Source organism: Chlamydomonas reinhardtii, chromosome 12 (assembly GCF_000002595.2).
Source record: "Chlamydomonas reinhardtii strain CC-503 cw92 mt+ chromosome 12, whole genome shotgun sequence".
In the NCBI taxonomy this organism is placed as follows: Eukaryota; Viridiplantae; Chlorophyta; class Chlorophyceae; order Chlamydomonadales; family Chlamydomonadaceae; genus Chlamydomonas; species Chlamydomonas reinhardtii.
Window position 1 is genome coordinate 5,178,038 of NC_057015.1, and position 27,661 is coordinate 5,205,698.

The 27,661-nt window shown below is 63.2% G+C and overlaps 6 protein-coding genes across 6 annotated transcripts; 3 read left to right on the plus strand and 3 right to left on the minus strand.

The window, feature by feature from the left end:
- The first annotated feature begins 28 nt into the window (after window positions 1–28).
- On the plus strand, window positions 29–3,679 carry CHLRE_12g527600v5 (uncharacterized protein). Its single transcript, XM_043068514.1, has 8 exons — window positions 29–284; window positions 428–491; window positions 746–950; window positions 1,165–1,716; window positions 1,926–2,027; window positions 2,323–2,420; window positions 2,575–2,829; window positions 3,090–3,679. Exons 1-8 carry the CDS (start codon window positions 73–75, stop codon window positions 3,249–3,251), a joined length of 1,650 nt encoding a protein of 549 aa, XP_042918609.1. The 5' UTR covers window positions 29–72; the 3' UTR covers window positions 3,252–3,679.
- Window positions 3,680–3,896: 217 nt separating this feature from the next.
- On the minus strand, window positions 3,897–5,876 carry CHLRE_12g527650v5 (uncharacterized protein). The gene is made up of 4 exons (XM_043068515.1): window positions 5,425–5,876; window positions 5,109–5,202; window positions 4,593–4,902; window positions 3,897–4,385 (listed from the first exon to the last, which is right to left on the minus strand). The coding sequence occupies exons 1-4, from the start codon at window positions 5,659–5,661 to the stop codon at window positions 4,154–4,156; spliced, it is 873 nt and encodes a 290-aa protein (XP_042918610.1). The 5' UTR covers window positions 5,662–5,876; the 3' UTR covers window positions 3,897–4,153.
- A 162-nt stretch (window positions 5,877–6,038) lies between these two features.
- CHLRE_12g527700v5 (uncharacterized protein) lies at window positions 6,039–18,725 on the plus strand. The gene is made up of 9 exons (XM_043068516.1): window positions 6,039–6,220; window positions 6,331–6,861; window positions 6,993–10,289; window positions 10,432–14,622; window positions 14,707–14,884; window positions 15,013–16,698; window positions 16,856–16,881; window positions 17,031–17,117; window positions 17,251–18,725. The coding sequence occupies exons 2-9, from the start codon at window positions 6,493–6,495 to the stop codon at window positions 17,623–17,625; spliced, it is 10,209 nt and encodes a 3,402-aa protein (XP_042918611.1). The 5' UTR covers window positions 6,039–6,220; window positions 6,331–6,492; the 3' UTR covers window positions 17,626–18,725.
- Window positions 18,726–19,110: 385 nt separating this feature from the next.
- On the minus strand, window positions 19,111–20,528 carry CHLRE_12g527750v5 (uncharacterized protein). Its single transcript, XM_043068517.1, has 2 exons — window positions 20,142–20,528; window positions 19,111–19,967 (listed from the first exon to the last, which is right to left on the minus strand). Exons 1-2 carry the CDS (start codon window positions 20,384–20,386, stop codon window positions 19,802–19,804), a joined length of 411 nt encoding a protein of 136 aa, XP_042918612.1. The 5' UTR covers window positions 20,387–20,528; the 3' UTR covers window positions 19,111–19,801.
- Window positions 20,529–21,124: 596 nt separating this feature from the next.
- Window positions 21,125–23,745, minus strand: CHLRE_12g527800v5 (uncharacterized protein). Its single transcript, XM_001696818.2, has 4 exons — window positions 23,439–23,745; window positions 23,236–23,346; window positions 22,984–23,070; window positions 21,125–22,878 (listed from the first exon to the last, which is right to left on the minus strand). Exons 1-4 carry the CDS (start codon window positions 23,487–23,489, stop codon window positions 22,816–22,818), a joined length of 312 nt encoding a protein of 103 aa, XP_001696870.1. The 5' UTR covers window positions 23,490–23,745; the 3' UTR covers window positions 21,125–22,815.
- Window positions 23,746–23,845: 100 nt separating this feature from the next.
- On the plus strand, window positions 23,846–27,448 carry CHLRE_12g527850v5 (uncharacterized protein). Its single transcript, XM_001696929.2, has 11 exons — window positions 23,846–23,939; window positions 24,149–24,271; window positions 24,422–24,483; window positions 24,684–24,757; window positions 25,542–25,625; window positions 25,730–25,812; window positions 25,913–25,998; window positions 26,195–26,312; window positions 26,458–26,541; window positions 26,730–26,795; window positions 26,975–27,448. The coding sequence occupies exons 1-11, from the start codon at window positions 23,892–23,894 to the stop codon at window positions 27,020–27,022; spliced, it is 876 nt and encodes a 291-aa protein (XP_001696981.1). The 5' UTR covers window positions 23,846–23,891; the 3' UTR covers window positions 27,023–27,448.
- Window positions 27,449–27,661: the final 213 nt, after the last annotated feature.

Here is a 27,661-nt window from a genome sequence, read left to right on the forward strand (position 1 = left end):
ATTCATAGTTTCATATGTGCAAATAAGAAACTATAGCGAGTTTGGGGTTCGCTACCAAAGCAGGCTTGTATTATGGACTCCTCCGGAGTAGGACGAGGCAGAGGGGCTGTTGTCCCCGCCTGGCTTGCGCAGCAGCAGCAACAGCATGCACATGCGCCAGGCCATGGCTCAGAACATGGCGGACCGGAGCCTGCAGATTTGCAAACAAAGTTGTCCGACCTCGACGAAGATAGCCAGCGGCAGTTGCTGGGCGAGCAAGAGGAAGCGGCTCGGGAGGCGTTGAGGTGTGTGCGCATTGGAGTCGAGCAGGGGTGGCCTGGCGGGTGGCACCCGCGTGCGCCCGACCGGCCGTGCCTTGGGGTCCAACTGGCAGCGGGTTGTGCAGCGTAATAAGAGGGCTCTCACGGACAAACTATGCTATGTGCAGACCTCACAAACGCGCGCATGAGGAGGATGCCACCGAGGGGTCGCAGGACGCCGGCCAGCTCAAGGTGAGGGGTAGGGCCACACGCTTGCGGCTTGGTGCGAAGGCCAGCGACCAGCGCCCCAGCACAGCCGCTGTGTCGGCCTTATAGCTGAGAGGGGCCAGTTACGGCCGGCGACGGCGGATGGAGACCACTCGCTCGGCCGGGCCAACAAGAGCGTGGGCAGTGGGTGCAGGCCGGTAGGGCATGGCGACTAGTGGATCCCCACCTCCCCCGCTGTCGTCTCATCGCCGCCACCCCACCGTTTTTCGCCTGTACAGGAGAAGCTGTTGAAGATGTCTCACGACCTGCGGCCAGCCGGGGCCGCCGCAGGCGGCGATGCCGGCGAGTCCTTGTCTGGAGGCGCGGCAGTGGCAGCTGGCGCTCATGAGCGGGGCCTGGGCGACTGGACCAACTACCAGCCACCCAGTGCGGTGCTAGCGGCCATTGCGGCCAAGTCAGGGGCACCGCCGCCGCGGCCTCCAGGTAGGAGGCGTAAGGGGAATGGAGGAGAGCGGGCTGGGCATGGGTGTTGATGGGCAGGGGCTGCGGGCAGCGGGTGCCTGACGGCGCAGGCGGCACGGAGGGCATGACAGCGCCGGTGGCTGGGCGGCTGCTTGAATGCGCCGCGATGGTGAGGGCACTTGTCTGTCGCGGACACGGACAGTAAGGGACAACCACCCTGTCGCGCACAACGCAGGGCCGCCACCGCTGCCCCGGCCACCAGGGCCGCCGCCGCTGCCGCGCCCGCCTGGCCCGCCGCCGCTGCCAGCAGGTGCGCGCCCGCCGGGGCCGCCGCCACTGCAGCCACCATCGCACTACGGCCACCCGCCTGCACACCCAGCCGCGGAAGCGCCGTCTTCAACTGCGACCATGATGCTGCCGCCGCCGCCCCGACCTCCTCAGCCGCCGCAGCAGCAGCCGGCCACGGAGGCTGCTGGTGCCGGTGGCAGCAAGAGCTTGGATAACCTGCCGCCGGCGCTGCGCGCTCGCCTCCTAGCCCGCGGCGTGATCTCGGACGCGTCTCCGCAGCCGCCGCAGCAGCCGCCGCAGCTTGAAGCACCAGCGCACGCCAACGGTGCACGGCCACCGTTGGCGCCGCCGCCGGGGCCGCCGCCGGTGGTGCGCGCGCACTACTCCTCCGCGCCGGCGCCGCCCACGCCGTCGCTGGCAGAGGAGCCGCTGCTGCCGGGCTGGTACGAGGCGGTGGACCCGCGGCATGCGCGCTCCTACTTCTACAACCCCACCACCGGTGAGTTAGGGTGGCAGGTGCTGCTGGTACACACTCGCTTCTGCCTAGGCGCCTGGACGCCGCTGAGGGCGCTGTGTGAGCACGGGGCTGGGCCGTGCATGTAATCTCAGTTGGGCTCCGAGCACTGCCGTGTCGATTGGGAGAGGCTTCATGGCCGGCCTGGTGTGTACAGTGTTCATGTGTGCCTGCATGTGTCGTCCGTGTGCCAGGCGAGCGGTTGTGGCTGCGGCCCATTAAGTCGCTGCCGCGCGGCTGGGCCTTCGGCACCTGCCCCGCCACCGGCGTCACCTACTACTACAACCCCAGGACGGGTGAGCGCTGCCGGCGTGGTTCGACGGGGGGTGCGGGAGCAAAAGTGCCCTGATGCTCATTAGCTGCATTCCGGTTGGTTGCCCGGGGCTTAGATGAGATGTATGCCACCCCAATCACATACTGAAGTGGCATGGGCGCATGGCGCAACATCGCAGGCGCCCGGTCGTGGCTTCCAGCTCATGATCTGCCGGGTTATGTTGCGTGCGTGTGCCCTTGCCTAAGGTCCCCATCTTGGCGGGCCTCCCGTCACCACTCGGCACCTGCCGCCGCTCCTCCCGTCGCACCCTCCTGCAGGCGAGCGCACGTGGTCCAAGCCCGTGCAACAGGACTTCCTGCCCTCGCCGTCCTTTATCGGGGCCAAGGCCGGATACGTGTTCAAGAAGGGGCCGCAGGTGGGGGTGGTAGCAGGCCGGGACACGTGAGCTGCATGCGCTCTTGAGTGTCAGGCCATGTCACCATGTGTCGGCTGCAGGGCCCAGACCAGAACAGCACATGCCCAACAAGTACCCATCCTGACCACCGTTGCTCTCACCACGTGCACCGCAGGGGGTGGGCTACTATGTTGACGACCCCGCGCGCGCGCTGGCGGAGGCGCGCGCCGCCGCCGCCACCACCCGTGCCGGCCCCGCATCCATTGGTCCGACGCCGCGCGGCGGGGCCTTCGCTGACGAGGACGGCGACGGCGGCGCGCGCAAGAGCCGGCTAGAGGCCATTGCGGAGGAGCAGCGGCGGCGCAATGAGGCGCGCGGCAAGGTGCCCAAGAACAAGAAGGTGGACGATGAGCTGGACCCCATGGACCCGGTGAGGCGGTGGGAATACACTTAAAACCGAATGCGTCTGTGTGTGTGTCTGTGCGGAGTGTATGCACGGGTCGTAGCACCTGCCCGTGTATGTGTATGTGGGTGACTCTGTGGAGCGTGTGCTTTGGTGTTGTGTTGGCAACGGGCGTGGGACCTGCAAGGGCAGCATGCGACTGTGAATGCGGTTGGACGCAGCGCAGCGTGCTTCTTTACCTGTCTTACACGCACACGGCCTCTCCTCCACCTGTGACCCCTCGTCAGGCCGCCTACTCGGACGCGCCCCGCGGCGGTTGGTCCACGGGTCTTGAGGGCATCGCCGCCGCCGACTCAACTGCTGGTGGGCCACTGTGGCAGTCGCGGCCCTACCCCGCGCCGGGCTCCGTGCTGCGGTCCAACAAGAAGGCCATTGACGGCAGCGGTTGATGGATGGCGTTTGAGGGGATTCATGGGTTCTAAGCCTCAAGTTCGGGGGGCGCAAGCTGGGCACAGGGCTAGGGGCTGGGGGCGTGTACGTACCAGGAGGGAACCGGGCTGGGCACAGGGGCATGGCTTGAGGCGCTGGAAGCGCGGGCTGCTTATCGCGCCCGCATGCAGCCGGGCGCTGAGCTGGCGCTGTGTGGGAGGCAGAGGCGGCGGGTATGGTAACACAGGGTATGCTTGGGAATGCCCTGAGTGTGCAGTTAGGTGTCTAGATCGCATCGATTACAAGGAGGGCCTATTGACGTGGGTTGCTAGCGATATCCTAGGGAGTTGTGTGAAGGCGTAGTATCCCTGAAATTGACAGCCGCCGCCGCCACTTCACAAGGCCTCGCACTGAAGTGAGCAACATCACCGTGTAATGGGCCACCAACGGCTGCGACGCTGACGGGACCCGGCAGGCCCCGTACCCCATGCTCTCTTGCGAGCTGTGGCATGTCGCTCTAGCCACCGCACAGCGCCGCTGAGATTGCGTGCTGACTAGCCAAGTTGACCATGCTGGGCAAGGGGCTGGTCGAAGCCTGGTTGCGACACCCCCCCCCCCGGCCGCGACTCCTCGAGACACAGGAAGGGCCGTAGCGCTGCTTTGTCTCGTCACTTGTGTTACAGTCACGACAATTGCACCCTAGACACGGCCACACGTCCGCTGAGATGCACCGTACTGCACAAAACACACTAGCATGCCGAGCGTATCCCCGGGAACAAATTGTGGCCTGGTGGTGTTTGGCATCACCCCTACTGATGGCCACAACTCTGCATGCTGGATTCCAGGCACAGCCACCGACACAGCCAGACAGTTTTAGGAGCAGTCATGCCCCGCTACTATTCTTGCGCCAACGCCGCGTCAGCTACCGCCGGCCGCCGCGCACGTTCAGCATCAGCCGCGTGGCGTGGAACCAGGCGTTGATGCGGATGGGCTGCGGCAAGCCCAGCCCCGCCCGCTCCACTGCGCTCAGCAGCCCCACCTCAGCGCAATTGAGCTTGATGTACACGCTGTCAAAGCAGCCCGCCTTGCGCGCCGCCGCCACCGCCGCCGTCAGCAGCGCGTCCTGCACCACCTCCGCATTGGCCAGCCCGGGCCTGCACGCACGCAGAGAGCGAGTATGTGGGAAGTGGATCCGGTGAGTGCGGGGCTGAAGCACGCAGCAGTACCTGACCCACCCCACCCGCAGCACCTGCAAACCCCAGCGCCAGCACCACCCTCATACCCAGGCGGCTACGGCATGCAGCACCTGCTTCACCCATCTCCCCTCCCCTTCCGCGACCCCGTTTCCCCCCCTCCCTCACCGCACTGCGAAGTACAGCAGCTCGCCCTGGCCGCCCGCCCTGTTGGCCAGGCCCAGGCAGCCCAGCACCTGCCCGCTGCCGCCCCGCCCCTCTCCGCCGCCCAGCAGCGGCTGCTCCTCGCCCTCTGCACCCGCGTTGTCGCCCTCGCCTTCGGGCGCACCCTCCTTGCTGCCGGCTGCTGCTGCTGCTGCTGCTGCAGCCTGCTTAGCTGCCCTCTTGGCCAGGTCTCCCTCGGTGACCACGAAGAAGCGCGAGCCCTTGCCCCAGCCCTGGTCACTGAAGTAGCCAAGCAGCTTGTCCTCAGACAGGTCTGGATTAGAGGCGATTGTGTGTGGGGGGGAGCAAAGGGGGCGGTTGCGCTGAGGTGCGGGTTGGTGTTTAGACAGGTACAAGAATGCTCAGTGGCGGACAGGCGGTGCAAGTTGTGATGTACACGGCGGCCGCCACCATTGACACGGTGCAGCCCAGCTGTATGGACAGCCACGTCCGACGGTACGGTCGCGCAGACCGCCTCACCCTTGTCCGTGCCCTTCCGCGCGATCAGGTGCAGCTGCAGGAGGACGAAACCCCCCACCAGCAAGGGGACAATGAGCGCCGCAATAGCGCCACACTGTTGGGTAGCACGTAGGATTGCGACGTTACAGGAGGAGACAATCTGAGCGTGCAAGCGCACAGAGACCATATGGATCAGGGAGAAAGGCACGGCATGCAGCGCGCACGGCGTTCCGACGCGCTGGCAGCCGACGCCAATGAGGCTCCTGATGAGGAATGATTGTATGGTGCCGACTGCGACGGCCTGCCGGAATCACACTGCCGTGTGCCGTGAACTTACCACCCAGGGCAGGACTGGATTGTCCGTCACATGCATGTAAACCGAGAAGAAGATGAAGGGAGGCACCGCCAAGCCCCGCAGCCACAGCGTGCTGGGTGTGCTGAGTGCTGCCCACCAGATGGGCCGCAACAGCGAGAGTATATGGCTACGGTACACATCGATAGCCCCAGGTACGTCTGACTGGGTGATGGGACGCGCCGCGCGCACGCCCGCGTCCACCGTGTCAGGGCGGCCCATGGGCGTTTGGGGGCTTGTCGGTGTCCTCGCTGCGTGTCACCAAGGCGACGTGTTTTGGAGTGCTCTATATCACGTGGAGGCACGTATTGCAGATATCTCAGGCGGAACTGCACACCAGCGAATGCTCAGGAAAAAAAGGAGCTGCAGGCCGGGCGGGCCAAGATGTCAACAAGTGTCCAGAGGGGCTAGCTTTTAGAAGGAGTGTTACAAGTATGTCTCGGTAGTGTTCATGTCACCTTATATAACAGCACTCTGCTGTTTACGTATAGCCGTGATGACCGACTGACATGGGGTCGACAAAACCGATGCAAACAAGGGTTGAGGGCTCGACTCGTCGCGACGTGTGACATATTGTTGGTTTATGTCATAGTAGTCGCGATATCAAAGACGATGAGTGACAGAACAACTCGAACACTTGAAGGGCCCTTCCCCTGAACCGGAAGCCATGCGGAACGATTCGGGCTCCGCCACGCTGCACGAGCTCCTGCCGGTGGCAGTACTCTGCACGCTACTTGGAGTCGTTGCTGGAGCGGTACTCGAGCGCCGAAGAGGAAAGCGGGTGCGCACTCGAATGCCTAGTAACTGAAGGCGGAAGGCGCAGTCTTCGTGAACAGCGCCAGCACTCTTACACAGTGCAAAGTCAGTAACAGGGCATTCCATACCTCGCAGGCCGTGCAACCCCCCTGTTGGCACAGGCAGCTTAGGCTAGCCCTGTACCACATCGCCACTGGAGTTTTTGCCACCCACCAGCTGACACGCGCCTTGCCCACTGCTTGGGGCTCAAGCGGGCGCGTGTGGTCGGTGGCTCTCTTTGCTGGGGCTGCACTTGAGATGCTGCTGCATGCTGCCGTAGTGGTGGTTGTCGTGGCGCTGGGGCATGAGCCTGGTGCGCTGCGCGCCGGAAGCGGCCGGGACGCTGCCAGCATTAGTAAGGCGGCCAAAGCCAGCCGCCGTGGAGGCGGATCCGACAGCCAGTATGTCTCAAGCATCCCACATTGGCTCGAGAGGCTGCGTCCTGAGTGGTCGTGGACGTGGTTGACGGCGGCGCAGCTTGTGGCGACGGTGGCACAGAGCCTTGGCTGGCTGCTATCCGCCTCAGGCCCTGCCGCCATGGGGCTCATGGGCGGGACCCGACATGACGGCCGCTCCGGGCTGCTCATGGCGTTCGTCGTTCAGGCGCTTGGCACCATGATGCAACAGGTGGGTACAGTCTGGGTACTTGGGCTCGCTCGGCATAGTGGCACTGCATGGCGCACACTGCGGCCCGACCCACATCGTTTTGAGACGAAACGCCAGCGCTGAGTACGTTTGGTCTTGTGCCATGGGAACAGGAGCGCCCCGCCGCCTTTACACGGCATCTGGCGCTGCTGGCGTGCTGCTACATGCCGTTTGATATCCTGACGATGCTGGCGGCACCACATTGGCAGCATGCCAGCGCCGCGGGGGGTCTGCACCAGTCTCGTAATCAGCCTACTAGCGCTGGCGCACACGATGTAACCGCAACAGCGCTGCTCTACTTTGTAGCGGCGCACGCCTGCATGGCGGCACAGGCTTGCTTTGTGGCTATTTGTCCGCCGCAGGATCAGCCGCCGCCCTTGCGGCAGCAGGCGGCAGGACGTGCGGCGACACCACCGGCGCTAGTACTCAAACCCTCCCACACCAGTCACGTGCCAGAACCACTGCTCACAGCACCAGATGCACCTCTGCGGCGCCGGACCAGCGCAGGCAGCCCCACGCTTGCCCCGCACCATCACCGTCACGCACATCAGGAGCATCAGCCGCTGCAGCAGCTCTCACAACAGGACGAGAAGGAGGAGCAGCAGGAGTGGGTGGCGGCGCATAACCGTCCCGTCAGCCGCTCCGCAGCGCGATCAACGGCACCGGCGCCAGCCGACGCACCATCGGTCTCTACCACTGGCAACACGGCCAGTGGAAGCGGAAGCGTGGGCGTGCAAGGGCAGGCGTCTTTACCAGCACCAGCAGCAATGGGTGCGGCGGACCCAAATGGGCATGGCGTAGATCAGGCGGCGGTGCAGCGGCGAGGCTCGGCACTGCCTCGCCAGCTGCAGCTGCCTGAGGGTGAGCCCGCCAGTAGCAGCACTGCAGTGGACAGCTCGGGCTCTGTCGACCCTCCAGTAGCAGGCGCCGCGACCCAGCCAGGCGATCCATCCTCATGCAGCGGCGCCGATGACAGAGTGGCAGGGCCTCAGCGGGTGACATTAGCCGCCACAGCAGCTCCTAGCGTGATTCGCACCTCTGGGGACGGGTACGTGCCGGAGCCCACCTCGATGCCTTCTCGCAGCACCCACTCCTTCCCCTTTCGCGAGCTGCCTGCCGCCCTGTCCACCCCTGTGGACCGGGCAACGGCAGGGGCTACGGACATCAGTAGCGCTATTTCCGCGTCTGGAGCTGCCAGCCACGAAGCACCCCCAAGCGGTGCGCGGTCACTGCCGCAGCTGCGCATCCTCTCTGACACGCAAAGCCACTCGGCCGGCTCTCGATCTCAGCGCGCCGGTGCGGCCAGTACAGGCCGTGTGGATCACGCGCCCCCGGGCGTGGACGACTTGGTTTCGCCATGGGCAGAGAGGATGCCAGTTGTACCACCACCTGGGGCGCACCTGCAGCACGCTGCGGGCGGACATGCTCCCCTGCAGCCCTCTTTGATGATGGTAGCCGCTGACAACCTGGCCGTACACACGCAACCTACTGACAGCGCGACCAGTCCCGGTGCCCCCGCAGCCGCTGCCGGCACAACCAGCTCGCAGCGAAGCCTGCAGGGCGGTGCAACCGCCGCAACCGCTGCAGCAGCCGCAGTGCTTGCGCCACGCCACAGCGGACTTCGGCAGCGGCACTCCCTGGGGCCCCGGAGGTCAAGTGGAGCCGGCGGCGTGGCACACGGGGATGGAGGCTTGTCCATGATGAGCAGCACAGCGAGTGCAGCGTCTGCGCACAATGCGGCGGCGGCCTCTTCGGCAGCGGCTGGTGCTCTGGAGTTGTGGCTGCTGCGCCGCGGCCTCGCGTGTACCATGGCCGCACTCGTGCTGGCTGTGTACCTGCGCGTGCTGCTTGTGCCCACACCGGCCAGTGGCGACCTCAGCAGTGCTGCTCCCTCGGTCCTCGCAGCGGCCTTGCAGGCGCTGCGAGCGCTGCCGTCACTGCTGTGCCTTGCGGCTCTGGCAGTGGTTAACGGCGCCGCTGGCGTATCGGCACTGCTGCTGGGCGGGCGACCGCTGCAGCTGGGACCTCAGTTGGCAGGCCTCCTCAGGCCGCTTTTGAAGGTGCACGCCGAAACCCGCAGCACCTCCGAGGTAGCTGCTGGCGTTGCGCCTGCTACAGACGCAGCACAGCCGGGCGAGCGGTCAGACGGACAGGGTTCGTCGGCAGTAACGTCGCTACCGCTGGACGTGTTGCTGCGTTGGGACGTGACGTTGCGGACTGCGCTGCCGGCAGCCATGGCTGTTGCGGTGCGTGGGCTGTATGGGCCGGAGTCGCCGTGCAGCTCGGACCATGTGTACCTTTGGTTGGCGTTGCAGCCAGCTACAGGCGAGGTGGCGTCTACGCCAGTTCAGGATGAGGGGCAAAGAGCGTCAGCAGCGCTGGCTGGCGGTAGCAACGGTAGGGGGCAGCGCTACAAACTTCTGTCGCTGGCCACCGTGCTACCGATGCAGCTGTCCACAGCGTTGGCTGCACGGGCCGCGCATACGCTGCTGGCCGGCCTGAGCGGCGGGGCTGGGACGGGCGCAGCACCAGCGGCGGCTGGAGGTGCACATGAAGTGGGGCTCTTTGCGTTCGTACGGGCGCTTGTGAATCTGGACCCTCGGCATCTACCAGAGTACGGCGTTGGAGCGGCGCTGGCGCTGGGGCTGCGGGCCGTGCTACTGAGCGGCTGCACGACGGGCGGCGTCGTGGGTGCGCAGGTGGAACCGGACTCGGGCATTGAGGCGCAGCAGCAGGAGCAGCAGGAGCAGCAGGAGCAGCAGCAGCAGCAGCACAGCGCAGGCGACAACGCAACCCCGTTGGTTGCGGAGCGGCATCCGACCAGTGTCGCATCGGTGGCGAGAAGTCTGGCTGCCGAGACCAGCCTCCGTAGTGCAGCTTCAACACAATCCTCCGCAGCGGCGCTCACGGCCAGCGGCTCGTCGCACAAGCTGCTCTTCACAGGCTCAGGCGGGAGCAACCCAGCCTCGGGCCCGCAAGTGTCCCCCAGAACAGCTGCGAACGGCGCGCACTCGCGTCCAGCACGAGGATCGGTTGCCATTGGCTCCACAGGCGCTGTACAGCCCATCTCCGTCGCCACTGCCGCAGCCTACATTGCGGTCCCGTCACTTGCGAGCCCAGCCAGTGGCCCGCAGCCGTTCTCGTCGCCGCTGGGGCAGGTGCATGCATGGTCACCGTCGGCGCGCTCCCCGCATGCCGTTGGGCCGGCGGATCGAGTCCGGACCTCTACGGGAGGCGGTCCTTGGGGTGATGGCGATGCCGCTGGCCCGGTGCTGCCGACGGCCAGCACTGCTGTTGCCGCGCCGCCACCGTCCACTGCCGCCGCCGCGGTCCAAGCACGCATGGCGCGCCGAGCGCCGCCCCGCAGCAGCAGCTTCAACCTGCGCCTGTCCCTCTCGTACGGTTCCCAGGTGGGTATGGCTGGGCCGCGTGACTGCACGCTTCTCCAATCCAAGGTGCATGTTCTGCTTGTAACATCGTCTTCCCTACTGAAGACACGAGTCGCCATCAGTACTAACATTTCGGTCCTGCTTGTTTCGACTCCTGCTGTAGGTTCTGGCATCAGCACTGTCACCCATCACCGTTGGCGCTATAGCGGTGCTGCGTGATGCCACCGGCACCGCCACTACCCCCACTCCCAGTGCGATGAGCTGCCGCCAGAGTGCCACGTCTGTCATTTCTGAGCAGCTAGAGGCATTGCTTGACCTCAAGCGCCTGAGCACTGCGAGCAGTTTGGGGCCTGGCGCGGCTGCGGCAACAGTAGGAGCAGTAGCAGCAGCGTCGGCGGCAGGCGCTGAAGCAGCGGGCCAGGCGCCTGCATCTGCTGTGGGGCCTTATGTTCGGACACGCAGCGCGCGACGCCGCCGCGGTTCCAACGCCAGCGTAGACAACGGCGGCATTGCACTCTATCGCCAGCAGCTAGGGGCACTGCTGGTGGCAGGCAGTGGTCGCGGTGCGGGCGCGGCTGGGTCGCCGCGTCATGGCGTGTCGCCGAATGCTGGCTCACGGCTGTCCGCCCTGCAAGCAGAATTGCGTGGCGGCTGGGCGTCGGACGCAGTGGGCGATGACGGCGAGGAGGAAGAGGACGACATCGAGGAGGGCGTCGCGCTGGCGCTGCAAGCTGCAGAACTGGGAACGTGGGGCCGGCGGCAGCACGGCTCTATGCCCGCCCTGGCCGCCATCGTCGGCGGCGGCAGCGGCCGCACGACTTCACGCCCGGGCAGCGTGGGTGGCGGCTTCAGCGCCACCAGTACGCCACGGTCGCCGCTGCACCGAGCAGGGGATGCGCTAAGGCCCGCTGCCGCACCACAGGATGCGACAGCCTCAGTCGAGAGGGGCTCTGGCGCGGCTGATGCAGCCTCATCGGGTGCGGTGTCAGCGGCCAACGCCTTGGAGAGCTCGCTGCTGTCACGCCGCAGCCTGAGGAAGCTGGCCAGCATGCCGTCGCGCCTGCGAAGCAGTGCGGCAGCGGCGGCAGCAGTTGCGGCAGTGGATGCGGAGGTTGCTGCTACGGCAGCGGCGAGGTCAGGGCATTCCTCCCGAACTGGTGACGGCGGCCTGGAGCCCGCGATACATGGCGGCAAGAGCGGGGCCGGCCCGCTTGGCGAGCTGTGGCGACGACAGCGCGCCGCCGCCGCCGCCGCGGCGGCGGCTGCTTCCGCTGCGCCACGCGCGCGGCGCCTGTCACGTGGGCCCCAGGTGCAGCAGGGGGAGGAAGGTGCAGAGGTTCAGGAAGAGAGCAGGGATGCCCTTGGATCCAGCGCCGCTGCCTCGCCTCTCGGTCTGGCGGTGGAGCTCGGTCTAGCTGCGGCGGCAGCTGCCAGCGGTCTTGGGGCCGATGCCAGCGTCGGCTTACGCGGCGGAGGCGCCGCTGCAAGCAGCGTGCCGCTGACCCCATCGGCACTGGGCGCGGAACAGGACCTGCGCAGGGAGGCGCTCCGGTCCCTGGTTCTGGCAAGATGGAGGTTGTCTCTTGCCGCGGGCATGGACGGTCAGTACGGACCGGCGGGCGCGGCGGGAGCAACGGCGGACGCGGTCGGCTCGCTCGGCGTAGTGCTGCCGGGCGTGCCTCAGGACGCTGATGTGGTCGCCGATGGCGTGGCAGGCGTGGAGGTTGGCGAGGAGGGCGACGACGACTTCAGGGAAGCAATGTTGTCAGACCCGTACAGGGTTTCGACGACCATATCGGCAGTACTGGGCACCACGGGCACACTCGGCACTCCGCGCGTCAGCGCTGGCGGCAACGACGTTACAGGCCTTACCGGCGACTTTGGGCTTGTGGCCAGCCCGCACGGCCCTGGTTCGGCCGGCGCCCGCACCTGGACGGCGCGCTCCACCGCTGCTGCGGCAGCGGCGCTGGCGGAGGTGGCTGCGGCGGCGGACGAGCTGGCGGTCATGTCGCCCCGCTCGGGAGCGGGCACAGGCGGCGATGGCGGTGGCGGCGTTGCCGCCGCAGCGTCCCTCGTGTCGCCGCAGCTGTCAGGGATGCTCTCGTTCGGTGGCACCGGCATTGGCACCGGCAATGCCTCAGCGTTGACAGGTAACTCCCGCCGCAGCCTGGGCCTCAGCAGCCGCAACACCAGCATCAAGACGGCCATCCTGTCGCGGAACAGCTCCCTCAACTACGGCCAGCCCGGCGGCGCAGCCGCAGGCGCGGGCGTGCTTCTTTCCACGGGCGCTTCCTCTAAGAGCCTCATGTCGAGTGGCCCTGCAGCTGCCGGCGGCACAGTCAACAGTGGTGCTGCTGCACCTGCGGTCGCCACAGCCGCGCCTCGCACGACGGCGGCTGCAAAGGCACTGGCTGTGCTTGCGCGCTGGTGGTTCCTACGCGGCGCGCCTCTGCTTGAGGCGGCCTGGCTAGGGGAGGCCGGCGCGCTACTGTTGCAGCTTGCCTTCAGTCCTCGCATCGTCGCAACCGGTATCCTTGGCAGCGCAAGCCGTGGCATGGGTGGCGCTGCATGGGCCTGGCTTGCACGGGCGCCGCAGGTGGCCTGTATGGCCCACCTAGCAGGCATGGCCGCCGCACCCGAATGGTGTGAGACATGGGGCCCGGCGCTCTGGGCAGCACGTGCGATGATTGGGCCGGCGCTGCAGCACGGCGCGCTGGCTGCGGCAGGCGTGTCAGTAACGGCCGCTGGGCCCCTGCAAGCGGCATGGGAGGCAGCCTACATGACGGCTGCGCTGCGGCTGACCACGCCGCAGCACGGCAGCCTAGTATTGGCGACGACTGCGGTCCTGGCACTTGTGACGCTTAACGGTGCGGGCCCGCAAGCAGCATCAGGGAGCGCCGATGTTGTTGGCGCGCTGTGGTCCCTTGAGGCAGCCCTTCGGCATGCCGCTGGCTTACTTGCCGCAAGCACCGTCGGTGCCGCACTGGGAATGGTCGCAACACGGGCACTACCGGCCGCTGCTGCAGGCATGCTCACCAGCAGTGCACTGCGGCGGCAGCTGTCGCCACCCCGTGCCGCGGCTGCGGCGCTTTGGTCAGCGACGCTGCTCGGCGATTCAGAGGCAGTGGCCAGCGGTGCCGCAATGGCCTACCTCCTTGTGTCGCGAGCGGTGCTGCTGCGGGCGGCAAGGATACTGCGCGCGGCCGTGCTGGTGCTCCTGTCAGGCGCAGCGGCTGCTGCTAGTGCCTTTGTCTCCGCCTTCCTTGCCATCGCCAAGGATGCTGCGGGCGGCAGCACCTCCTATATTGCAGCCGGCAACCTGACGGTGGTATCTCCAGCGTCATCGTCCTACAACCTGCGCTGGCGCCTGCGACGATGGCTGGTGGCTTCGGCGGTAGAAACGGCCGCGACGGCTGCTGGAGGCGTGGTAAATGGCAGCAGTGAGGAGCCCAGCGCAGCTGCGGGGCTGGCTGCCGCACTGCCGAGCCGAACACCGGCAGCGGTGGCCGTCGGCGCCCTCGTGGCGCTGCTGGTGGCGCTGGCGGCGGCACAGGCTCTGATTCTGGCGGCACTGACCGGCGACGGCCGCCGCATGTCACGTTTCCATCGGCGCCAGGCCGCGCTGATGGGCCTCAAGGGGCGGCTGCTAGCAGCTCCGACGGTGCTTGAGCTGCTGACAGAGCTGACCATGAGCACAGACCAGCTGCTGGAGGGATGCAGTGCTTGGACCATCATCGTGCCCACCTCCGATGATGCGGAGGCGCCTGGCGGCGGCCGTGGCGGCGGCGGAGCTGCCGCCAGCTCTGGGGTCCTCTTGGAGCTCCGTGTGGACCCGGACCTCCAACTGTGGCCTGCAAAGGCGCATTCTGGACAGTCCGAGAGCAGCTCGCACGGGGCCAGCGGGTCAGCTGCGCCATCCCCAGAGGCAACGGCGGCAGCTGCAGTGGCGGAGCGTGACCGGCAGGCAGCGAAGCGGCAGCGAGCCGAGCAGAAGCAGAACAACATGCTGCGGCGCCGCCAGCCGCGGCCGCCCAGCAGGACCGGCGGGGCCGCGCCGCAACTGTTCACGATCGACTCCGTGGCGCCGGAAGAGCCCGGCGCGGGTGACACCAACGAGCTGCATTTGCTGGAGACAATGAGCAGCATTATTAAAGAAGGAAAGAGCGATTCAGAGGAAGATGACGAGGACTCCACCGATGAGTCTGAGGAAGACGCGGAGGAGGGCAGGAATGGTGCTGGTAAAGGCGCACCCGCGGCGTCAACGGCGCCCAACGGAGAGACGGCGGCAGGGGACGCTGCTGGCCGGGCGCCATCCGTACAGTTGGCCGATTTCCCTTCTCTGCAGCTAGCCATAGTGAGTAAGGCTGTGGCAGCAATGCTGGACTAGTCTCACGCTTCGAGTAATTAACATTTGGCTCACCAACTGTGTGCACCGCAGATCCACCGTACCGTCTGGTCTGTGCATGGCCGCACCACTCGGGTGTACGGCGCCGCCGCGCTGTCCGATACCCTCATCCTGCAGCAGCCCACGCCACCCGATCTGGAGGCCCTGGCGGCGGCAGTGGGCGCGGGTGCACTGCTGGTGGTGCCCATGGAGTGCCTGGCGCAGCCCTACGGTGGGTGGATGGGCCCGCCCATGGCATGTGCATGATGAGGCTGCTCTGAGTCAACTGATCATACCGGTAGCTGTTGGTCTTTTGGCGTCCCGCGGCTGAGGTCTACCGCTCCTGCGTCTGCTGTGTAGGGCTGCTGGTGGTAGCCACGGCGCACCCTGCTGCAGCCGACCGGCACCTGCGGCTGCTGTGCCAGGGCCTGGCGGACGGCCTGGCGCAGGCGCTGTACCTGAAGCAGCTGCAGGCGGACGTGGCAGCCAGCGACATGATCATGCAGGACATCTACCCCTCGCAGCAGGTGGTGCAGGTGGTCAAGCGCCGCTTCCATGCTGCCGGCGCGGCGTCGCAGCGGTTGATGATGCCGGGCAGCGCGACTGCTGCAGCGGCGGCAGCGATGGCAGCTGCTGCAGGCTCCGGCAGCCCCGCTGCAAACAGCTTGCAAGGCTTCGCCGCAGGCGGTAGCGGGCATGGTGGCGCTGGGCCATTCAGCGCTGGTGTGAGGGCGCCGACGGGAATGGGCTCGTATGCAGCATCGCCAAAAGTGATCGCCGGCGGCGGTGTCGGCACCCCGCCCCCTCGCTCGGCAAACCCCTACCAGCACCACCTGGCCAGCGTGTCATCGCCCTCATTCGCCGCCACAACCCTGCCGCGCTTCAGCTCACATGCTAGCGCAACAGCTGCTGCAGCAACTGCTGCAAGCGCTGGCGTCAGCGCCATGGATGGCGGCCTGGCCGGAACAGCGCCAGGCAGCGAGCCGGGCAGTGCTGGCCTGACGCGGGCGCACCCCGCAGGCCCCCTGCTCGAAACGACCAGCGCCAGTTTCTCCTTAAATGAAACGTTGGATGTCACAGGGCTGCCGGGTGGTGCCTTGCTCGCCAGTAGCCACAGCATCGGTGCGCCAAGCGCCTCGCCTGTCGTGCCTGGGGGCGCCGGAAGCGGGCCCGGCAGCGCTACCGCTAGTGTTGTTGCCCAGGGCCGAGGCGTATACGCGGCCGTGGTATCAGCATTCAGCAGTGGGTCGGCGGCCACGCTTGGTGGCATCATGTCCTTTGGCCGTGCCGACAGCGCGCCCATCCCTGCGGCAGCGCTGGTATCGGTTTCAGGTGCCTCCGTGACCTCTGGCCTCGGCCATGTGCCTCTGGGCGCCAGTCGGCTGTCCCTGGATCCGCACCACGGCACCACAAACGGCGCGTCCCGGTCACAGACCATGACTTCCAGTCAGGCGGCAGCGTTGGCAGCAGCGGCAGGACTCGGTGCAGGCGTCAGCAACTCGGCGCCAGGTGGCCCAGTCAGCTGCCTCGGTGGTCCAACCCCTATGCCAGCAGTGGCGGCGGCCGCGTGCGCTCTGGCGCCTGGGCTGCGCCCTGTATCAGTTTCGGTGGCAGGCGCCATGGTGGAGGCCGCTGTCGGCGCTCGCGGCAGTCCGCTGGCGTCGCTTTCAGGGTTCTTCTCAACCTCAGTGGCCGTGGCTGCTGCAGGCGGAAGCAGTGTAGCAGGCCCTGCTGCCGCTGGGGCTGCAGAGCTCACCCACGGGTCCGGCCTCAGCACCACCTTTGCAGCCGCCATGGAGTCTGGCTCGGCGTTTGGTTCAGTGGGCGGCAGTCAGCAGCGCACGATCAACGGTGCCGACTACGACGGTGCCCTTCCAGTGGGAGTGCCGTATGCGAGGTGGCACTCTGCTGTGTCCGTGCTGTTCGCGGACATTTGCGGTTACACCGCCACTAGCCAGGCGCTGCAACCGGAGGAGGTGATGGCGCTGCTGCACACCCTGTTCTGCAAGTACGACGCACTCCTGGCCGTGTACGGCGTGTACAAGGGTGAGTGTCGCTGCAAGACTTGCAGCAGTTTGACGCATTACAGCCGTGCAATGAGCTGACGCGGTAGCAGAAGAGTAGCCTCGCTGAAAGTGATGGCCGCATCCCGGGTGTGGTCGACTCACTGTGCCCCTGTTGTCATATGCTATGCGCAATGCAGTGGAGACCATCGGCGACTGCTTCATGGTAGGTCCGCTATGTACATGTTTAACATGTGCTGGCGTGCAGCCGGAGCTACGGATGGCCGGAATAGTTGGTCTTTGGTAGCAGTGTCTGCATGCGCATGCCTCGTTCCTGCAGTGGCACTGACTTTGGGGCCCTGAAATGATGTGCAGGCTGCAACAGGCCTGGAGACGGAGTCAAGCGGGCACGCATTGGACATGGTCCGGTTTGGCCGGGCCATGATTGCCGCTGCTGCAGAGGTATGCTGGCAGCCGCATTTTTACGTAGGTGATAGACAGGGGCGTATGCGCGCATGTGCACAATATGTGTGATATGCCAAACCCAATCGCCATCGTGAGTTCTCACGTGTGTACCCTTTGATTATGACTGCAGGTGACAAATCCAGTGACTGGCGAGCCTCTGCAGATTCGTGTGGGCATCCACAGCGGCCGCGTCATGAGCGGGATCGTGGGGCACTGCCGGGCGCGGTACTGCCTGTTTGGCGACACAGTCAACACCGCCAGCCGCCTGGAGAGCACGGGCGTGCCGGGCCGCGTCCAGATCGCAGAGGAGACGTATGCACTGCTGCCGGAGGAGGAGCAGAGGGCGTGGGTATGCCGGGGCCCGGTGGAGATGAAGGGCAAGGGACTCAAGCAGACGTACCTTTCAGCGCTTCTTGACGGCGAGCCGGAGCAACTTGCGGTTGCAGAGGCCGAGGCCGCTGCTGCGGCGGCCGAGGCACAGGCCGAATCAGCTCCGCCATGCTAGTTTAGTCAGCCCTGTCGTGTACGGGGAAGCGTCGTATACTTCATTTGACATTCGAATTGCAGCGATGCGGTTTGAGACGCTGGCGCATGTAGGCTTGCACGAAATAGCACAGGAAGTGCACATGCCATAATAAATAAGTTTGTACGGAATAAATGCGTCCTCAGTCCGCACTATGAATATGCAACTTCACCCAACGGACACTTACCGTGTGGGGCCGAGGCCGCTGGTGAAGAGGGGGCCAAATCAGCTCCGCCATGCTAGTTCAGTCAGCTTCCATGGCGAAGCGCCCGCTCGACCTCAATCGTGGGATGTCGGCACTTTACCCGCGTCCGACAGTTACATGCAAAGGTGGACAATAAGCTTGCCATCCCTGGCCATCCAACTATTGTTTACGGTGATCATGCGCCTGACTTGGCCTTCAGTCTGTGCTGACTGCGTATACTGGCTTAAGACTGCATATTTGCGTTCGTCATGTTGCAGTCAATTTTGCCGGTGGCACTGCCTGTCTGTTTCACGGTAGTTGAGTCTGTGATCAAGGCTGGAACGTGTGTGGGCCTGTGGGGAGGCTCGGGTTTTGGTTGGCAGTGGGTGCAGACCGTGCCTGGGCCTTTGCTTCCTTCCGGGGCTGTTTACGTTTAGCTTATGTCTAACTTAATTGTGTAATCTAGGCCCCGGCCTTCCTTGTCAAGTCTTGGCTACCTGGTGACTTATACCAGGAAGCCAGTCCACGCGATGTGCCGTGAAATGCTGATTTCATATGTACCCACACCCATGCCATCGTCCCTTCATGTATGAGTCGCAGCGTAGGCTGTCTTCACAGGAATGCCTTTAGCAGGGCCAATATGGGCGCACGGCAAAGAAAGCAACGGGCACGCATCAGGGGCCAGTTGTGCGCCCCTGCTGCACAAGCAAGACAGGCACGCAGCTCATTCCGGATCGAGGGGGAGGCCAACACGCTTGCTAACAACAAGAACACGCAGCAGCCGTGTGGGTATGGAGGTCAGGACACGTAGGCGAGGTCCCAGGTGCGTCTGCGCCAGGCAGCGAAGGAGACGGCGGCGGCACAGGTGCAGAGGCGCTATGTGTAAAACACCAAAACCTGAAGAGAAGCGATTTACACGAGCGCCTGTGTACTTAAGTGAGGCGGGGCGAAGCAGCTGCTGCTCTGATGTGATAAGGCTGAAAGCTCTGTGCGGTGTGCAGGGGCATGTGCTAGGGGTACAGCAGGCGTCTGGCACAATGCGCACATGCACTGGAGGCCTTCTCCCGGCACCAGCCCAGCTATCCACGTTGTCGTATGTGCGTGCAAAGGTGACAGGAAACCTGCGCTTGCCATGCACATTTGCTGACGCTGCTCGGCTTCTACCACAGCTCCTGTGCTCGTGTCGCTCAGCCGCCTCAGCGTTTGCAAGGCAATGATACGGGCTACCTACCATTCCCCAGGCACTCCTTGCCCTCATACCGCAGTCTCTGGAACACACTGTCGGCATTCGTAGGTTACACGTTACACGTTTTTATGCGGACCAGTGTTGGCTCTGGTTGTCAAGATTTGTATTTCTGCTGCAGCCATGGCCATTGCCCCTTCTCGTACACTCAGCGCGCAGCGTACGTGCTGTCAACAGTAACCCCCAGGTGCTGCGCTCAACCCCCAGGATCGCCCCGCCGTGCAGCAACACCCCCAGCGTGGCCACGCATGGCATCAATCCTATAACACCCAGACCTATTCTGCAACCGCCGCGCATACACCGTTACAGCCTTGCAACGGCAAGCCGCCATGCCGCCCACATATGACTGGCATGGTGAGCTCAAGCAAACTCCCTATCACACCGATGTATTTTCGCCGCCTTCGTTGTAGTGTGAGTCCTACCACAAACAAAAGTAACATCTCATGGTCCCGACCACATCTGGTTCGTTCAGCTAGCTTGCCATGGTACAAATCGAGGACCTGCCTCTTCACCGCTGCACAGCCTCTCGTCTGCGCTTGCCCATCCCGCGACCGATAGACCTGTTTGATGCGCCCGCCTACGTTGACTGCGCATAGGACTGTCCCCATCCCTTTGTTGTGTCCCATGCTGGTGATACCACGACGTCCCCGATAGTGCTATGCACGCTGTCAGCTGGCAGCGCAAGCCTAACTATCTCCCCTCCTCCGCGCCGTGGCAGCTTGGCCGCACCATTACTCGTAGTACAGCCCATACACCTGGCATACACAGTACATGCTCTCATTCTCGTAGTACTCCGACGCAAAGTTGTCGTTCGTCTGGTCCCACAGACAGCGGGAGATAATCCGCATGGCCTGACCCTGCTTTTGCCCTACGGTGACCTGGATCACCAGCTTGTACCTGCACGAGCGAAAGACATTGTCACCGAAGTCAGTACATGCTGAGTCACTTGAGGCATTGATTGGACCGGCATACGGCAACCTCCGCCCTTGCTGAGCCGCTGCAGCGACGACGACCGGGTGACCTTTCCACCGCACACACCCACGGCCCTCCGACACACAGTTCCGTGCTCACCGGTCATAGCCCAGCGCCTTGACTTTTTCCCGCAGGTCGTCTGCTAGCTGCTTGGATATTTGCGCGCCCTTCACGGGGTCATATTTTTGCTTCTCAATGCGCTCCTTCAGAACTTGCTTCAGCACCGCCTGAACCTTGTGCCGCTCAAATTTTGTGTTTGGCCCGTATCCCTCGGGGTCTGTGATGAAGGTGTTCTCATAGACAACCTCCTTAATGCCGCCAGACTGGAATGGCATGTCGTCCATGGTGCCTAATGAATGCTAATTTCTATTGGTTACCTTGCGACAGCGAATCCTGGCTAGCGGTGGCGGGCACTACCAAATGACTGAAACTTCGAGCGGAATGTCGCCTCAACTTCGGCCTATCGGGGTATGTATGAACCAGTATAGAATCAATCTTTGACAACGCTGCAGTAGCGTGGAGCTTCAGGAGCACACGGAATGGCGCTTGCATCGCTGCAGCCGATCCCGAGGCCCACGCTGGCACCCCTGCCAGCACGCCACGCCGTGCCACCACTTGGGCCCCACCACATTCGCGCAGACAGTTTACATGGCTCTTCATGGCTGAAAGAATGTTAGTGCCGGTACGATGTCAATAGCAGGCTGGTTTATTTCCAACAATTCTAGCGTTGGTCCCACCACGTCCACCTGTCTGGAATCGCCGCGTGTGGAGTGCCGTCACCGACCTTCCTTCACAGTATTTCCAAACACACGGCCCCTATGCAGACCACATGTCGCCGCAAGCCGAATAGGTCTGCCATGGTTGCCAAGAGCTTTCAGGTAGAGGTGCAACGTCCCTTCTTTCGTCCCCTGCCTTTCACTGACTCACTGCCCTCGACTCTCGATGCCTTTTATGCCACAGCACGAGCTGTAAGGCATGACCTATGAGAGATCAATTACTGGTCGCGTGTGCGCTAGTAGGCGTCTTGGCCCCCTCGTGCGCGCGGGTATTGGCATACATCATGAGCTTGCCCTTTAATCGGCACATGCAAAAGCTTACAATCCCCATTATGGGACTGCTACGCATACCTCAGCAACCCCATAAACTGTGGTTCCTGCGCCATGGGTGCTGCCCGCCCCGGTCCTGTACGAAATTTACGCATGTATCTCACAACTGACCAGACCTGAGAGTCCGCAAGCACACGCGGCCTGATAAGCATCTATTTCCTATGCAGCTCCCCGTACAGGCCCCCCAACGTGTTGCCTAACACATGGAGGATAGCAGCGGCAACATACAACGGAGGGTGGGAAAATTGCCTAGCGCAGGCATCTGGCGGGGTGGGTCTGGTCTGGCAGCTAAGTTCCAGAGGCAACCTGACCCCCGCGCACGCGCATCTGAGGGTGCTGGGGTAGCCCTGCGCACGCATCTTGGGGTGCCATGTCTACGCATCTCGACTGGCGGGGATGGTCTGCCCAGGCATCTTAGCTGCCGTGCCCAGGCATCTTGGATGGCGGAGGCGGTCCGCCCAGGCACCTTAGCTGCCGTGCCCCCGCAGCTTGACTGGCGTGGTTTCCCACCCCGGAAACGTAGCGTGCCGAGTTTAGATTGCGGGAATGTCAGTAAGCACAGTATGCCCGTACCCACGTGGGTGCTGGTGCTGGTGCCAGTGTGCCACAGTGCCCATGGCAAGCACGCAGCTCAATCCGGCCTGCTTCTTAAAGAATACTCTACACGCAGAGATGCCAAGCGCGATTTATTCACTGTGACAACTAGACGGAGACTGTGGGTTCGGACATGGAAACACGGTCTGGGGCCGCTAAAGCTGGGTTTAAGCCGTGGAGCCTGCTGTGATTTATTTCATGATATCTGCTATCTGGGTGACAAGCTGTATTCCCTAGGAAAGCTGGCTGCGGCGCCGACTTGGCTGTCACGCCCCGCGAACCAGTGGTTCGCAGAGAGCCTTTTGTTTCCCTGCTTGCCCAGTAGTTTTTACACTTGCTACTGCTTTACATGTAGCCTTCTTGTGGCACCACAAGCCCCAAAAGAAGGAAGCCTTGACCATTAATGTCGCAACTTCAGCAGAGTTCTGCAGCTCGAAGTATCTATAAAGGTGTTGTGGTTGCTTTAATATCAGCACGCATTCAGTATAGGCCAGCATGGTCCAAGCCCTTGACTTCTCGGCTGAGCAGTGTGGCTGTGTATGAGTGCCGGAGTGCTGGCATACCCCACACACACACTGCCCGTTACCCATTCCAGACCCTCTTGCGGCATTTTACCAAGCAACTAGGGTGGCTACAATAGGCAGCTCGGATGTGCTAGCAGGGGCGCCGCGGCATCTGCAATGCCTCGCGCAGGCATCCGTGCTGATGGCGCGGGGTCGCGCAGGCATCTGCCATCCCTCGGCGCAGGCATCTGGACTGCCGCGGCGACCCGCCCCAGGCAGCTTCAAACCCCCGCGCACGCAGCCAAATTTGGCTTGGCAGGGTACCCGGCTCACCCTTACAACCAGAGGCCACCGGCAACTTTTCGGATTTCCTACCCTCCTCATACAATGTGGCACCCCAGTAACAGTCGCCATGTACCACGCTTTCCGTGATTCCCAGCCATCAGTGTAACGTCCTTGACTCCGTCGCACGGACGCTCTGACGCCTTCATAGTAGGCGACACGAAGTCGCCGCAACGTCCTCGAGATGCCCCCTCCTATCGCTCATACCACAGCCTGTCTGCTTTGCTTTCACATCTTCCAGAGCAGCACTGCTGTCCGCCCGCCTACGTAGATGTATAGCAAGTTTCGAACCTGCAGGAAAAACACGTCGTCAGCACACAGTTAGATTGCGAGCGCCTGAGACCACTTGCACAGCCTGCTCTGCTTGCTAGGCGGTGCGTTTTTTCCAGCTCGTACCTCGTAGGTGATTTCGTAGGAGAAGCCCTTCCCCACAACCACGTGCCATGGCGCCCCGAACTTTTTGTCCATCTGGTCCTTGATCATCTGCATCGGCAAGGAGCATGCCATGCATGGCCTGTTAGAACGCGCGCTGCCAATCTTCGCGGGCGAAGAACGTGAGTGCGTGGCCTTGGCACCGCCTCCCTCGTCTCCCCTCAGTCGCCCAGGGACGCTGTACTCGCCGGCTGCCCTGTCCCACCCTCCACCTACTTGTGTGCACTTTTCTGCGTCGTTCGGATACTTCTCCACTGCGGTGATACAGATGTCCATGGCCTCCTCCTTCATCTCAACGTGCATGTCTGTGAACTTGACCAGCGTGTACTGCAGGAACGTGATATCAAGAACCATTCCGTCAAAAACCATCCATTTTCGACAGCGACTGTGGCGTTAGCTTGCGCGCGCTGCATTCTGACCTTGGCCACACGCAAAAAGGCCTCCATGTCCTCGAACTGCTGTTCGGCCATGATTATCTGCGGACCTCCACGCCCGGCCTCAGCGGGAAGGGCTTTGGAAAAGAGGCGCGGGGTCCGCAGCTTCGAGTGGGTCTTTTCTCAAGAGAAAGATACAGATGGGGCTTTCAATTTACGACCTACAGAGTGGCGCTTTGCTCGAAACAATATATGGGGCGTCTGGGCTAGTTGCTTGGTGTCGTTTCAGAAACAGCTCGTCTGCAATTTGTAAGGGCCTGGTAAAAGACGTCACTGAAAATCATCCGTCACTTATGTTACAATAGCACAAGCCGGCTGGATCGGTATGCATCGGAGTCGCGGATCGAGCTGCACTCCGATTTCCTAAATCGGAAAGCGGTGAGACGGTTAGACACACCCTTGCACAGACATTTCTTGCTGAGTCTGGTAATACTTATTATGCGCCTGGTCTCCAAACTCCTCAGGCATTGCACACGGCCGGCAACGGTGCGACGTCAGCTGCAGACTGCATCAAGCCCCCAATTGCCCTTAAATACATGTTATGTAATCCCCACCGTGCACATGCAATGGCAAGGACCTGGACGTGTGTCGATTGAGACACGCCTGCTACAAGGCGGCGCCACGGGTCGGGCCTGTTGGCTACCCTACACCCTAGCGTCGTGATTGTGCGGCCCTCTTCTCGCGCTTGTTCACAGACCAAAGCCTTGACCACCGCCTTCCTACCAAGGAGTGCTGATCACAACGCCCTCAGAGGCGCTTGGTCACCAGGGGCGCAAGCACCGCGCCACCTCTGCGTTCCTGCTGCAGCGGCAGCTTCGGTGAGCTGCAGCGGCCCGCGCTGCCGTGGGGGTTGCGCTTCGCTTACCACGCTAAGAAACTAACGCTACTTGCTTGCTTACCAGCAGTGCGCCTACGATCCCCAACAGCCTGCTCATACGGAGCTGACCCCGCTGTACGATGCGCCACAGGACTCGCCGGCGGCCGCTACCACAAGCGGAGCCATGTCGGGCCCCAGCCTGATCGTCGAGAGGTGCGCTGCAGACTGCAGAAGCCAAACCATGCTGCAAGCCCAAGCAGCTGCTGTGCCAAGCATCCACAACTTTTGCGCTGCTGTCACGCACCGGCAGCAAGCACCGTCGCTGCCCACTCATCCTGACTTAATAGTCCTAACCCCCATTCAGCCGTCCTGCGCCATGCGCCCGCCAATTCCTATAACATTCTCCGCCTCAGTGACTGGGACCAGCTGGGGACGCACCTGGCCGCCTACGATGAACAGCGTGAGGCCATCATCAAGCGCTGCAGAGGTGCGGGAGCAGCTGGGCGTTGGGAAGATTGGGAAACGGGCGCGGGAAGTGGCTTGCTATCCTGCATGACGCAATGATCTGTCGGGTGATATCGTGTGTGCGGCACGGCGCAACTACCTAGGCCCCCGAGTGCACCGGGGCGTGCCGCTAGTGACCTGTGCATGCATGCCGGTATTGCTGTTGGTTCGTCATCCCCTGCATAGCGGGTTGCATGGGCCTTGCCGGGGGGTTTATAGCTCTCAACCGCGACCTGGCTCGCTGGTTGAGTTGCCGCCAGCGCAAGCTAGCAGAATGACTATCACTCTGTGTCAACTCACACCCAACCCATGAGCCATGCATGCCTCTGTCCACCTCTCCGCCGCCTCTCTCAAGCGGGCGCATCGACAGCCCCGTTAGTCTGCGTCAGTCTGCCTAGGCCCCGCAGCAGCAGCCAGCTCTACGCTGAATAGCAAGTGTTAACACGAACCTGGTCGTCCCCGTCAGCGGCTAGGACTGATCACCCTGGTGCGCAACGGGAATTAAGGGACTCAGTGGCCATATTGATTCGCCTGCTGCTTGGCACCGTATCCGGACTATGCAACTCAACCCGGAGTGCCCGGTAGCGGAGTGCCCGGTAGCGGAGTGCCCGGTAGCGGAGTTGTGCCGGAAGGGTCATGGCGCATGACAGATCCTAGTGTCATGGCGAGCAATCCGTGCATGCGCGAGGGCACAGGCTAGCTTATGCATGCATGTGACTACCCCTGACACGGTTCTGCTGCCCCTTGTGTCGCTGATGCTACAACAGACATGCAGAAGCTGGGCAAGCAGGCAGTGTACACGCTGCACCGTGGCGAGACCAGCAAGGCCGCTGACCAGCTCGCCAAGGCCGGTGAGTTCTTCACTCTTGGGGAGTTCCGTTTGGCTGAGGTGCAAAGGCTCAAGGGAGTGGCATCTGGTTACCCTTCCGCACCTCTTTGTTCACCTCATGTACAGAGGCCATCGCTCGGGAGATGCTGCCGGCGCTGGCCAAGTACCCGGCGCTGCGGCAGGGCTCCTACGCGGCCGCCGTCGAGGAGGTGCGGGGGTTACAGCAGCGTTGATGGATCTTGCGATGCCTCCCACACGATTGCAAGCATCTAACTTGATGTCCTGTGACCGTTGTGACACTGTATGCAGTACGCCGAGGCGATGGCGTTCGCTGTGTTTCTGAAGGAGGGCCGCCTTATCCGGAGTGACGAGCTGCCACTGGCGGAGCCGGAGGAGTGAGTCAGGCAATCGGAGGGGTTTGATGGTGTGGCGGAGGAAAGCGACAGAGGGCGCCTTCAGGAACGGGACAGCGGGTGGCTCGGGTGGCTCAAATGCACCCGCCCCTCAACGGCAGCAGAAATTGGCCGTGTGACTGGCCTGTTTCTGCATACTGCTGATGACGTGAGGTGTGACGCTGCACCCTGCGTCCAGGTACCTGGGCGGTGTGCTCGACTTTACGGGGGAGCTGAACCGCTACGCCATCGCCCGCGCCACGGTGCGCGACAAGGCGGCGGTGCAGCGCTGCCGCGATCTGGTGGACGCCATCATGGTGAGCGTAGGTGTGGTTGTGCGTCTATGTGAGCCGGCATGCAGGCGGGGGGCTTGCGGGCTGAGCGGCACGTGCAGCTAGTAGCGCCATCACCCATCAACCCGTGACGAAGTTGTCTCACATGTTTGTGTCGGGCGCACCTCAGGGCCGCTTCCTCAAATTCGACCTGCGCAACGGGGCGCTGCGCAAGAAATACGACGCACTCAAATACACGCTAAAGAAGATGGAGGTGGGTGATGGCGAGATGGATCAAGGGATTGATGGGAGGGATGCTCCGCTGCGTGTGGGTACAGGGTCACGAATTTGAGCCATTCGATTGTCCATGACTGCCGGTCAAAGTTGGCACAGGCTGGCGACGAATACACTGCAATGGCCTGTGCTTAAGGCGTGTGTGTGTGGCACTCTTCCGCTGTACAGAGCACGCTGTACGAGCTCTCGCTGACGGAGGCGATGGGCTTCAAGATGGCCAGCGAGGGAGCCATGGTGGGTGCTTGCGCGAGCTGGGGTGTGTGGTTTTCATGGCGTGGGCGCCGTGGCCTGGACTGGAAAGGGATTTGGATGGACTGGATCTTCAGTCGCCTTGGTGCTGCTGCCTTGCTGCTTTGCTCATTCGGAACTCTGACGTCCGCAACAACGGGCTGCACGCCTTGAATCCATTGCAGGATCCCGAGGGTGCACCTGGCGGTGGCGAGGGTGCCGACGAGGAGTGAAGCATGGGACTAAGCCAAAGCTTGTTGAGTTCGAGCCACAGCAAGTGTCGATGTTACAGCAGGTTTTGGGGAGGATGCCCTTGCCTACTGTGGCTATGGCGCCAGATAGGCTGTGCTATAGGACCTAGCCGGGCTCTGGTGTTGAGGCGTTGTAACCCTTCTGGCTGCGTGCTTGGCTGCGATGGCTGATATGGAATGCGGCCAGGGGCGACTCACGGGGGCGACTGGATGCGTGCCGTGAGGACTCTCGCGGAGTCACGAATGCGAATTGCTGTCATGCGACGGATCGGTGGGGAGATGGTTTTAAATCTCTTCCTGTCAGGGGCAGTGGCTTGCCGCCGCTAACTTGTCCTGAATTGCTGTACGCCGCACCTTCAGTCAAGTGCATGTCCTTTCAGGTGCTGAATGCCTTAAAGCCCATAAATGCTCAATTCCGACTTGAACATTTGCTTGGACTGACTCCCATCTCCGCTACCCAGCCCCTGCCCCTGCCCCAGGTCCACCCAGCTAGTCCATTCCTCCGCACACCCATTCCTTTGCACACCCCAAGGCACTAAAGCCCACACAGGCTCACATCGACACAACCTGCCAGCTACCGTCGGTACAGTAACAGCGCGCGAACGACGCACCAATGCCTTG